Source organism: Eutrema salsugineum, unplaced genomic scaffold, assembly GCF_000478725.1.
Source record: "Eutrema salsugineum unplaced genomic scaffold, Eutsalg1_0 scaffold_2, whole genome shotgun sequence".
Taxonomy (NCBI): domain Eukaryota; kingdom Viridiplantae; phylum Streptophyta; class Magnoliopsida; order Brassicales; family Brassicaceae; genus Eutrema; species Eutrema salsugineum.
The window spans coordinates 9,292,549-9,305,922 of NW_006256829.1; the positions used below are offsets into that span (position 1 = coordinate 9,292,549).

Below are 13,374 nucleotides of genomic sequence, written 5' to 3' on the forward strand. Positions count from 1 at the left end.
AATACTGTGAAATAGTTGTATAACGTAAAATAATTCATCGACTAAGCATAGTTGCATAACGCCTATTTCATTGTCCAATAAGCAGCGAAGACGAATAGTATTATAAAAATAGTTTCCAGTAAAAAAGACAAAACTGAACGTGTTGTATGTTTGATATTAATTATTTTATAGTATTACAAAGAATTAAAAAAGGGAAAGTATCATGCGATAATTCATAATTTGCAATTATAACAAAATATAGTAGGATAGCAAAGCGAACGTGGGGAATGATTTGATGTAGCTTTCCAAAATCCTACCATTAATGTTCCGCTGTTTTTATTTTGTTTGTATAGTTCATATTTCTATTAATTTGTGATTTTAGACGGTCCTTTTCGATAAAGCGTTTCTCTTAAATAGTACTTTATTATATTTAACCACAAATAACATAAAACTTCTATAAATATTTTAATAATAACATTTTTGTTTTAGAAAGTTACTAAGATTATTTCGATTTCAACTAGAATTATGTCGAAAATTAAAATGAAATTTCAACCATCTTCAAAAGACATAATATTAAGAATTTTATGTGATAAAATTTATCTGTAAATACTCTATATCTTATTTAAAATCCAGTATATGTTTCATTTTTTTCAGCAAATTTATATGTGGAGTGATTTACACTCTAAAGCACACTAGAGAAATTTGTGTATTTATGAACTAAAAGATCATGTATTTAAAAACATGTATGGTAGTAAAACAATAATATATTTCCGGCGCCAAATTTTGGCAAAGATTATTGTCTTCATTTTCTTTTTAACTTTTATGTACTCTTCTTTTTAAATACATTTACTACTCTTTCGACATTATAATTTGCTTCTTATCACACCTCGTATATATACTTCTTTCCTTCCTAAAACTATCACAAGTTTTTTTTTTTTGCAACACATTAATTAATATCTAAACTTACAAAAAATAAAATAAAAAAGTATGCTAAAAGTGCATATATTTTAGGAGTCATTTTATATATAACTTGACTTTATTACCAAAAATCTCATTAACTAATGTGCTTTAAAAAGAGTTATCATATCCGTCATTTTAGTATTATCATCTCCGACTATTTTTGTAAAATCTGTATAAGTAAAGATATATAACAGATGCTTGATTTAACCAAAGAATACTTAAACGAATGTTAATATAATAAATGAAAAACAAATTTTAAGCTGAATGAATTGAATAGCGATTGTTGAACCATCATACTTGGTTTTAAAAACGAAAAAGCATTTGAATGTAAACAAATTCACATAATAATTAATCGTAAGGTGAGTTGCTTTGCCCAAAAGTAAACTACACCCACTCCGGTTTTGATGCCTCCACTTTCGATCGATCCACCGTGACCTGCTTTTTTGGAATCTTGTTCTTCTAACTGTTTAGTTATTAAAAAAGAGTTATATGTTGCTCTAAAATTGTATAATAAACTTGTGGTTTCACATTCTTTGACCGCACATTCCATTATTAGACTCCAGTCATGCCGCTTTCAGTGGATTGTAAAAGGCAGCATATACTAATATGAGACAAATAGAGCAAAATAATACTCCTTAACTAGGTAGTAATGGAAAAGGCTACAGTTATTTAACACGTGCTTCACCGAATGCTTCAAAAGCTGGCATATATTCACATTTCAAAATTTATAATTATCGTGTTAATTTGCTGTAATTCTATTAACTGGAGCTATTACTAAAAAACAATCGATATTATAAATGGTAAAAAGTATGATCATGTTTATTAAACGTAAAAATGTGAAGAACTACGCATCAATATTATAAATGGTAAAAAGTATGATCATATTTATTCGTATGTGTAGAATAATGTTGATGCGTAGAAAACAATAATTGAAATGAAACAAATAATTGCTGTGATTGTTAAAAACACGATAATGGTGCAGGGTGAAGAGATAGACAATGGGATAACGCAGCATGCAGAAGACACGTGTGCATAATGGCTGACACGTGTGGGCGGTTTACATGTAACCATGTGCTCGCCGATACAACAAAACCTCTTCTGTATATCTTCTTTTTGGTCCAAACATGTAAATAAATTAATTAGCTTAAACGGTTTTTAGCAGATCGCACATACCTATCCATATTAATAGCAAAATATATTCACACTTTTATACTCTCACTCGCTAATCTCACGCTCATTATCACACGCGTTTGGCTCAGAACTCTAAACACTTAAATATCTCTAATTTCTCGACTGAGAATAGTCGGTTCGGTTCATCAACGAACGCAGAAAACGCACCAATATTATTTACGTGCATGGATCGGCATGAAGTCCCAAACGCAATCATACGTAGAAAAAATCACATATTTGGTTTGTTGTTGTGTTCTTTGGATGCTGCAATGCATTCTGTCGCAGCAAATTTTGTTGAGCTACGTGCATCACTTCATTTAATATTCTAGCAGTTTTAAGAAAATTATGCGTTTTAGAATTACATTTTCAATTTGTTCGATACATAGTATATATATATATATATATATATTCAATTCAATTTTTTATAACATGTTTGTTGTATACCGCCTATAGTTTCTTGTTCTACTGATACTGTTTGTACTTTATATTACATTTGACTTTTAACACGCATATTGTTTGTTGATCATCACTACAAATGCCAGGTGAGAGTGAGAGTAGCATATTTTCTCATAGTTTACATTAAAGATGTGACTTCGCGAATTATCGAATTGCTAAATAATCCGCATTATTTTACAAAAAAAAATAATTATCGAAATGCTAAGAACATTTAATTTACATTAAAGATCGAAATACGTCTTATCGAGTTGCTAAGAATACAAAATCATTACAAATAAAAAGAAGAAAGCAGATGGTAATCAAAAGGATGGAAAATGGCGCCAAAGCTTTGCTGAGTTCTGTCCCTCTTTTTCGCTTTTATAGTTTTTTCGATATATTTTTAGTGAAAAGGAGCCAAATTAAATAAATTAAAGTGTTTAGAAAAAGAGATGAAAATATCAAATGGTATTGGAGTGGTCAAAGAATGACGAAAAGATTATGAAAATGGCCAAAGTCTGTAATAATTGGATACAGAACAGAGGGGACACGCGTCACCTTTTTGGACCATCACCAATTATTCCACCCTCCTTGCACTAATTTATAAAATACAGTAAGTTATAAATAATTCAAAACTAAGATTTCTAATATCCTCATCTCATCGACAATAATGAGCGAAGGTAGTCAATCAGATTCTTTCAGCGATATTACTTATTTAAGATAATTCGTTTTTTTCCTTAACCATGCATATATCAAATAAATAAATTTTTTAAAGAATGGTTAATAATCTTCATTAAAAAACAAAAAAAACTGTCGATAATGCTCCGTTTATAAGATAACAACATCTGAATTTTATTTTGGAAGTGCTTCTCAACTTGCATACATTTTTAATACATAAAATATTAATTATATATTTTTCTTAAACATTCACCGTATGTGTATGTTAAAACGTAGACCGTTCGTCCTTCCACGTCACAAGAAACACAAAACAGAAATAAAATAAATGGGACGATAACAAATTATTTTAAAAAAAATGAAAGTGACGTGAGATCAGCAGTCGCCGCCCAGTTCATCCCATCAAAAGCTTCCACTTGCCCTTTTGCTCTCTCTCTCTCATACTATTTTCTTTGCTTTTTTACTGTTTTTTCTTAAAAACAAACATTTTATTTTTCATTATTACATTATTCGGTAAATGTATAAAGATATGACTTTTGTAGTTGTGACAGCACTTATGTTTTATCAGCCTAAAAATCTCAAAATAACCCTATGATAAAAGATCAACTATGATTGTTAATTGGTTTCAAATTTTGTTAAAATCAGTTGCCTTATATACATCTTTTTTTTTTTTTAATTTGAGGTGCGAGATGTGAGAATGTTGAATAAAGTAATTTTTGTGTTTATACTATAACAAGTAAAAAATATCTATCATTAGCTATATATATACATCCGACATTCTAATTGTTTTATAATGATACGTGGTCTCTGCATGTGATTTTCTAACAAAAATTATCAAAATAATTTTATTTTCTTAGTTTCAAAATATAGACTACATAGTCTCGATTATCGTGCTTCTCTCTCTCTCTTTCTTTCATTTCCTCACTCGTCTCTCTCATCTTGACCTCTATATCTGTGTCATGTCCTCTCTCTTTCTCTCTCTATCTATCTCTCAAACCCTAGAGAGGAGAGTTAAAAGACGAGACCTTCCACTATTTCCAAAGTCGTGAAATCACCAGAGATCTCTCTCTCTCTCTCACACGTCCAGAAGAATTCACGAGTCCCCAAAGAAAGAGAAAAACCTTATTTCCAAAGATGAAGAACAATAACAACAAATCTTCTTCATCTTCTAGCTATGATTCTTCTTTGTCTCCTTCTTCTTCATCTTCTTCCCATCAAAACTGGCTCTCTTTCTCTCTCTCCAATAACAACAATTTCAACTCTTCCTCAAACCCTAATCTCACTTCCTCCACGTCAGATCATCCTCACCCTTCTCATCTCTCTCTCTTCCAAGCTTTCTCCACAACTCCAGGTCCTCCCTCTCTCTCTCTCTCTCAATCTTATTAGGGTTTGTTTTTGTATTCTGTGTTGCACCAAGACCACTTAAACTTTTGCTATTTTGATTAAGTAGCATATTTATTTCATTTCCTTTACTTTTATTTTTAACTAGTAGTATTTTTTTTTTTTTTGTGTGTGTTGGTATTAGTCTAATCTAATCTACAAAATCCTCCAGTGTATTAATTAGATCTAGTTAAAAAGAAAAGAAAAGAAATCTATTTATTTTCCTAAAGAATCTTTCACTAGATATTGTCTCCTCCAAAGTAAAACATTAATTACAACATTATCCTCGTAAATGAAACCAATTTTCAGTTCAACGGCAAGATGAGTCGGCGGGAGTTTCCTCAGGCGATGCCACGGCGGTTCTTTCCATTTACCCTGGCGGTCCAAAACTTGAAAATTTCCTCGGCGGCGGTGCAACAACGACGACGACGACCAAACCAATGCAGCAAATGCAATCTCTCGGCGGCGTTGTCTTCTCTTCAGAATTACAGCCACCACATCAACCTCCATCCGCCGCCGAGATCTACGACTCTGAGCTCAAGTCAATAGCTGCTAGCTTCCTCGGCAACTATTCCGGTGGACGCTCATCGGAAGTAAGTAGCGGACATAAGCAACAACACAACCCTCTAGCTAACTCGGAAGTTTCGCCTACTCCAAAGAAAAATGGAGAGAGTTTTGGACAACGTACTTCGATTTATAGAGGAGTTACAAGGTGCGTTTAATCAATAATTCGTGTACATTAAATCATCAGTAAAATAGTGTAACATTTTTGGTGCGTAAGTATGTGTTTATACGGGTAAATGCATGTGCTTTTTTATTATGTTGATGTTATATATAGTTGACTTGTTAATTACTTTAACAGACATAGATGGACTGGGAGATACGAAGCTCATCTATGGGATAATAGTTGCCGAAGAGAAGGCCAAAGCAGAAAAGGAAGACAAGGTACACTTTGTCTAAAAATGCGCTTCGTATGTATGCGCTTGTTAGTGATATCCAGTTGATGTTTTACTATAATGCGCGTTTTTTTCACTTGTAGTAATTTTACTTTTTGCTTATGAGGTCACGGCCTAAATCTAACGTCGCTTTTTATTTTGTGGTTTGGTTCTCTGACGTGAAATCATTACCCAACCGTGGACGATCTGAAATTTGTAATGATTTTTAATTGGTCTACAGTGTATTTAGGTGAGTTCCAATAAATTCTCATGAACACTTTATTTCATCATCATATATGTCTTCGTTGTCAATTTAATTCCCTTCTGAAACGTTATCATTCTCATTCAAATTTAGATTTGTGTATTTATTCAATTTTGAGATGTATTATTTTATTTGTTGTTTTCAGGTGGTTATGACAAGGAAGAGAAAGCAGCTCGAGCTTACGACCTTGCAGCTCTTAAGTATTGGGGTCCTACAACTACGACTAATTTTCCGGTAATTTTGAATCTGATTCATTTTTATTTTTATTTAGTAGAATCGTCCTAGAATTTTTCATTTGTTTTAACTTCCAGAAAATTACTTGTAACTAGATATCAAATTACGAGTCTGAACTGGAGGAGATGAAACACATGACTCGACAAGAGTTCGTTGCTTCTCTAAGACGGTAATGATTTAATTTGAGATATGTTTTTTCTTATAGTTGTTGCAAGAAAATTAAATATTTTTTGTTCTATCTAAAATACATCTTTTATTTGCTTAATTAAAGGAAAAGCAGTGGATTCTCTAGGGGTGCTTCCATGTACAGAGGTGTCACTAGGTCCGTTTACACTCTTACTCAGTAGATTTTATTACTCAGTAGTTTTTTATGTCTCAAGTTTAATTTGTTCCACGAAATAGTGTAACATACGTTCCTAGTAAAATGTTTGAACTTTATTATTCATAACAATGCAGACATCATCAGCATGGTCGATGGCAGGCAAGAATTGGAAGAGTTGCGGGAAACAAAGACCTTTATCTTGGCACATTTAGTGAGTCCCATTTCAATATATTTTTTTTTTTTGTTATGAATCTGTTTTAAACATTTTGTTATAATTATATCATCTAACTCATGTTATGATATTTTAAAACTTAAGGCACACAAGAGGAAGCTGCAGAAGCTTATGATATAGCAGCGATTAAATTCCGTGGTCTAAATGCGGTAACCAACTTTGATATAAGCCGCTACGATGTCAAATCGATCGCTAGCTGTAATCTCCCCGTAGGTGGGCTAATGCCTAAACCCTCCCCAGCAACCGTAGCACCCGACAAAACCGTTGATCTATCTTCATCTGACCCTACGTCTCTGACCACATCGTCGCTTACTTTCAACGTGGAAACACCGGTCCATGACCATGGAGGAACCTTTTTCCCCACTGGAATACCGATCAAACAAGACCCAGCTGATCATTACTGGTCCAACGTTTTTGGGTTCCAGCCAAACCAGAAAGCTGAGATCCGACCAATGACGACTTTTGGGTCGGATCTTCACAACCCTACTCCTGGTTTTGCTATAATGCCGGTACTGGAAGACGGAGGAAGCAACTTTGTTGGTGGTTTTGCCGAGTCTGAAGAGTATAATAGTCATTCCGCTGCATCGAGTCCTGTCTCGGCAATTCCACTGTCCTCGACGACAACGATAGGTAACGGTAACGAAGGGTATGGTGGGAACAACATAAACTGGATTAATAACAACATTTCAAGTTCTTACCAAACTGCAAAGTCGAATCTCTCTGTTTTGCAGACACCGGTTTTTGGTTTGGAATAAGCTCTCTCTCTCAAACTTTTCTTCATTAGTGAGAACAAAAAAGATGTAGGAAAAAGATACGGTGGTTGAAATTTTTTATATTTTCTTTTTTGAGATTATTTAAGTAGTTCTTATAAAATATATTTGTAGTTTTTCACTTTTATCTTTTGTCTACTGACCAAGAATTTAGCGAGGATCTGACAGTACTAACTCTTTGCATGTGTTAATGGCCTTATGGGTTCATTTTCCTCTTTTCAGAACTATATTTTTTATCGACTTTTTTTTGGTTTCAAATTGTTTTTGTGTGGACAATATGAGTGATTGAAGATGGAACGATATGTGAGAATATGAATGAAACAATAAACCATCTGCGGTAGTTTAAATATCGTCATATTTATTTTCCTCTTTTCAGAACTATATTTTTTATCGACTTTTTTTTGGTTTCAAATTGTTTTTGTGTGGACAATATGAGTGATTGAAGATGGAACGATATGTGAGAATATGAATGAAACAATAAACCATCTGCGGTAGTTTAAATATCGTCATATTTATTTTTGTTATTGTCTTGGAATGTAATAGTTTCGGAACAGATTATTTTCTTTTGCGTAATTGCTTGTATGACGTAAACTTTGTTATTGATATATATGTCGCAACGTGATCGAAAAAGAAAGTTCTCTCAGGATCTTTCTACGTTCCAAATCGCATCTCAAACATAGGACAACTAATGTTCAGGAAAAGAAAAACTACTTGGCATATAACCGACTGTAGCTCTTATTGGTTCTCAACAGACAACAAAGCGTCATTTGAAGTCCCAAACAAAATAATACCCGCCTTTTCTCTTTACTTTAAGGTCGTAACAATACTGCTTGATTTGTATTTTCGTAGATCTAACTTTGCAACCCCCCGAACTACCCAAAAAAAAAGAAAGAAATATATACATACCCAATGCTAAATGGCCTCACGTTTGTAGTCCATACGTGAACATAAAAGCTTCTCACTAAAAGGCTGTGTCAGAATTTACTTGATTTTGTTCATACTTTGTAAGTCACGTTTGTCATCGATCGTAACGATTTGTAAGTCTATACATATACGCCAAAATGAGTTGGTCCATCAGTTCTTTCTCAGTTTTTTTTCTCTTCGTATACAGTGGCATAAGTCTACTTAACTGATGTAAAGCATTATCTCTGATATATATATATATATATATATATATAATATGAGTTAAGAAATGGTTGGCAGTAAATAAAAGCTTCCTGATTGTTGTGTCATGTACTCATGTGTGGTTGTAGAAATGTGGGTTACTATGGTACAAAATACGGTTAGATCCACTCAATGTTGTCATATTTAGTAGTTAGAAGTTAGAACAACTAATTTAACCTTTTTGGATAAACTCTAAGTTGTTATAGGATAATCAGCTTTTTTTTTATTAATCATTCCTCTAGGCTCCGATTACGTACGTTTGTGTTTATCTTTCTTGTATATTTTTTAAATGACCCACAAATCTTAAGAAGTTTGAAAAGGAATTATTTGCTAGTTATTAATGTCAAGCGCAAACGGAAAGATAATTTTCAGTTTGCTTTTCGCGTTAACAAAATATTTCACAATTGCGTTTTTTTTTTATATTTCATAAATATGTTCAAATTTTTTGTCCCACATGTTAACACAAATGCATAAACAGTGGTTTCAAACAATCGAGCCCATAGTATAAGATATGTCATTACGATCAAGTGACTAAATGTCCCGTCAAAAGAAATTGTGAGCAAGTGTCTCATTTGTATTAAGGGATACGAAAATGTCCCGTTTTTAAAACTATGTTAATTAAATAGATGTTTAGTTTCTTGTTGTAGTTTTTAGTTTTGTAAATGTTTTAACAGCAAGCATTCTTCTATTTCAAATAACTCGTTCATGTGTTTTAAAATAATACATATTTACTCTCTTTATACCAAAACTTTATTGTTTTAGAGCTAGTCGAATAAATCGTACGTGCTATGCTAATAAGAAAACACGTCTATTGGCAAATGCCTTTCTTGGTGTTTGGACCGACCATCTTTATGGTTTAATATCTATATTATTATTTGTATTGATATATAGCTAAATAGTAAAATATAAAAGTATTTATAGAATAAATGAAATATATAGTGAATAAAATTTAAAGATGAACTAACGCAAATATAAAATGTAAGTAAATCGTTTGCAGTTGGTTGGTTCATAGAACACAAATTCTCCTTCTTTGTTCGTGGAATTATTATTATTAGTTTTAAGTCTTCTAACGGGCTTCTCATTTTCATGAGAACATTAATAAGTTTTCATTTTACGTTTGATGGTTGATCATTTTATGCACAACTAGATGATTGATCATTTTCTGTCATTGATCATTTCATAACTAGATCGTTTGCGATGTCGGTAGAGATGAGAGTATTTTTTTGTTGGAAAATTTTCTTAGAAGGTTTAAATAAAAATGTTTGTATTATACTTTATGAATTCTATTCGTTTATATTTTATCAATGACAGAAACACTATCTATCGAAATATGTATCAAAATTATTTCCTTCGGAAAGTAGGTTTATGTATGTAAAATTTATATTGATAATATTAAGGGAATTATATATGTGTTAATATTACAAAGGTGGTGCTAAACAGCTAATGACATTCAAATATAAATATTTACTAACTAAATGGAAAATGTTATTCGATCTCAAATCGTTCTACAGGTGGTAAAGAATTTCATTAAATAGTCTTATAAATTTTTCAATAAATATCTTGGATATTTACCCTATTAATATACATATATCGTAATAAGTCCAGCATTGGTTACCAGTCAAATCAAAGCATTTGTGTATATATAATATCTTCGAAAGCACGTGAAGAGATCAGATATTTACAACTTTTCTGGTATAATATTTAAATAATAAAAACCAAATTCTAAAGAACTTCAGAACAAAGAAACCTTTCAGAGCAGAAGATTCATAAGAGGGTTTGAGTTAGAAACATCTAGAAAAAAAGGGGGTCATAAGAACCAACGGAGAAATACGTTTTCCTTAAAAAAATTCCCCAAAAAATATCTCTAGCAACTAAGAAAGAAAGAAAAAAAATCAGAAAAAAAGAAGAACACAAAGAACAAAAAATGCAAGCTGCTTCGGTAATATTTTATTTTTATTAAAATTTATGTAGGCTGCTTTGGTAAATATATTTTCTTTGTTTCTTGTTGTTTCATTGGCTAAAATAGGTTTCACAACGAACCAAGAATCCTCATTCTATTTCCTTTATTATTTTGCTTACATTTATTTATTCTCTGGGAATTTTATTTTTAAATTCACCAAAATTCTCAATGTTTTATTCTTGTATCGCTCGTATAGAGCTTGCAGACCGAGTCCTCCACGAATCTCCGTCTATACATACAATTCTACATTAAATCTGTTCTTAAGAGAAGGAGACCTTCATCATTGGTTTTCTCGTCGGTTGTTATGTTTTTTTTTTTTTTCCGATTTAACATCTTTTGATCCCTTCTTGTCTGTATTATTTTTTCATCTCCGATTGTTTGTGATGGTTATTTTTTTTTTTGTTATTTCTTTTACATTATTTAACTTTCATTTCCTTCTTTGTGTTGAATCTGATCTGCAGCTCTCAAAGATCTGGCGTTATGATAATAATGTGGTTCCCGAAGACGTGGATTCTTCATCATTTGAAGGTACGATTTTCCTCTTCTTGTCGACGTGAACGTCTTTGTCTTCTCACTGTTTCTAGTTTCATGCGTTTATTTGCTGCTTTTTAGGTAACACGACATCGTTTTTATTCGTTGGAACTGTTAGTTTTGCCTGTGACTGAAAAAAAAACGCTTATTCTTCTCTCATTTGGATTCATCGTCAAAATGGAAATTTTAGTTCTGGGTTGTTGAGATCCATTGTTTTCGTTGATAAAGTTTGAAACTTTGAGTGATTTATGCCCCAAAAAAGTCATGACTTGATTCCCCTTTTTGTTGTTCTTCCTCATTTCGTTTAGACTTTTGCTCCGGGCGATACGCTCATCGTCAGGCGATACGCTCATCTTCAGGAGATTTTTAAAGGTTAAAAGGATCGTCCTTTGTTTTTCGCAGGCATTGAATGCATCGAGTTTCCGAAAAAACACGGCTTTAATGTAAGTGAAAAGAGAGAACTCATACACGCCTTGTCCAACCAGCCAGAAGAAGCTTCGGAGCTATTAAACTCATGGAGCCGAAACGAGATAATGAAGATCATATGCGCAGAGATGGGCAAAGAGAGGAAGTACACTGGTTTAAACAAACCGAAACTCATACAAAACCTCCTGAATCTTGTGTCTCGTCCTCTTGGAGAGACTTCTTGTTCTGACCGTAGAAACTCGAGGAAGAAACAGAAGACGACCAGTTACATCGTTTGCTGCGAAAATCTAACATGCAGAGCTGCGCTCGGAGCCGAAGATACTTTCTGTAGAAGATGCTGTTGCTGCATTTGTCATAAGTTTGATGATGACAAGGATCCGAGTCTATGGCTTACTTGTGAGGCTTGTGGATTGTCTTGTCATTTGGAATGTGCTTTGAAGCAAGAAAGGTGGGGGATTGAAAGTCTTGATGGCAGATTTTACTGCGCGTTTTGCGGCAAAGATAGCGACTTGCTCGGGTAAGTATTTAACGATACCAATCTATTATATATATAATGAAAAGAGATTTGTTTGGAGAACGTAGTGTAATAATATGTGTGTGTTTACTTACAGATGCTGGAGGAAACAAGTGAAGGTGGCGAAGAAGACTCGGCGTGTTGATGTACTTTGTTACCGTGTTTCTTTAGGACAGAAGCTGTTGAGAGGTACGAGGAGGTATCGGAAAGTGTTGGAACTTATGGATGAGGCGGTGAAGAAGCTTGAAGGTGACGTGGGTCCGTTATCGGGTTGGGCCATGAAGATGACTCGAGGTATCGTCAATAGACTTTCTTCGGGAACACAAGTTCAGAAGCTGTGTTGTTTGGCTATGGAAGCTCTGGACAAAATGGTCTCACCATCAGAATCTGTTTCACGACGAGGTTAGTTATTTTTTTTTTTTTTTGTTCTGTTCACAGTTTCACACATTACTTATGCTTTAAAGTGAGAAGATGTTAAGACTTTATGTTCTTGTTAGATGACAAGATGAGCGTGAGAGTAGAAGAGATTCAAGCAAGATCAGTCACTGTGAGGTTAGACTCCGAGGAGCAGTCTTCTTCTTCTCAAAACAAAACCACAGGTTTTAGATTGCTTTGTCGAAAGACCAAGGAAGGAGAGTGCTTGTCTCAGGCTATTTGTGCTGTGTATCTACCTCAGAGGAGGTCTACCATCCAAGGACTTGACCCCGAGACCGAGTTCTGTCTCAGAGTCGTGGCCTTTAACGAGGAAGGTGATTTAGATGAGTCTGAGATTCGGTTCTCAACGCTAAAGGATGATGGAGATGAAGCTGGGAACAGGCAATGCCTTTTGACAAACTCTAGCAGTGGTCTTTGTAGTAATCCATCTTCGCCCGAAGATGAATCTAACAACGTCGGTAAAAGCTGCTGCATAGCAAATGGTGACAACGACAACATTGAGCGCCGTAGTGCAGGAGAGGTAGAATCTGAGCCCGTAAAAAGGAAAGCTAGCAGTGAGTTGCTTGTAACACCCGGCAAGAGAAATAATTTAAAGGGCAAATCAAGAACAGCAACGGTTAACGAGAAACATGGGATCAATGTAGCGAATGGAGTGGGAGATAAAGACTTGGGTCATATCGTGAAGACCATTATACGATTAGAGCAAGGAGGTCACATAGACAAGAGTTTTAGGGAAAGGTTCTTGACATGGTATAGCTTAAGAGCTACTCACCGAGAAGTTAGAATCGTGAAGCTCTTTGTGGAGACATTCATGGAGGATCTGTCTTCTTTGGGACAACAGCTTGTGGACACATTCTCAGAATGCATACAGAGCAAGAGATCAACAGCAACTGGTGTTGTGCCTGCTGGAATCAGCCTCAAGTCAACAACTGGTGTTGTACCTGTTGGAATCTGCCTCAAGCTTTGGCATTAACGCTCCTTTGAAATCGGTCT

General features: G+C 33.9%; 2 protein-coding genes across 2 annotated transcripts; both read left to right on the top strand.

Moving 5' to 3' along the window:
* Positions 1-4,350: 4,350 nt before the first annotated feature.
* Positions 4,351-7,684, top strand: LOC18017095 (AP2-like ethylene-responsive transcription factor AIL5). Its single transcript, XM_006401147.2, has 9 exons — positions 4,351-4,567; positions 4,906-5,308; positions 5,459-5,541; positions 5,773-5,781; positions 5,939-6,027; positions 6,123-6,196; positions 6,299-6,349; positions 6,484-6,560; positions 6,666-7,684. The coding sequence occupies exons 1-9, from the start codon at positions 4,351-4,353 to the stop codon at positions 7,334-7,336; spliced, it is 1,674 nt and encodes a 557-aa protein (XP_006401210.1). The 3' UTR covers positions 7,337-7,684.
* A 2,755-nt stretch (positions 7,685-10,439) lies between these two features.
* On the top strand, positions 10,440-13,354 carry LOC18017096 (protein VERNALIZATION INSENSITIVE 3). Its single transcript, XM_006401148.1, has 5 exons — positions 10,440-10,454; positions 10,937-11,003; positions 11,409-11,949; positions 12,044-12,348; positions 12,444-13,354. The coding sequence occupies exons 1-5, from the start codon at positions 10,440-10,442 to the stop codon at positions 13,352-13,354; spliced, it is 1,839 nt and encodes a 612-aa protein (XP_006401211.1).
* Positions 13,355-13,374: the final 20 nt, after the last annotated feature.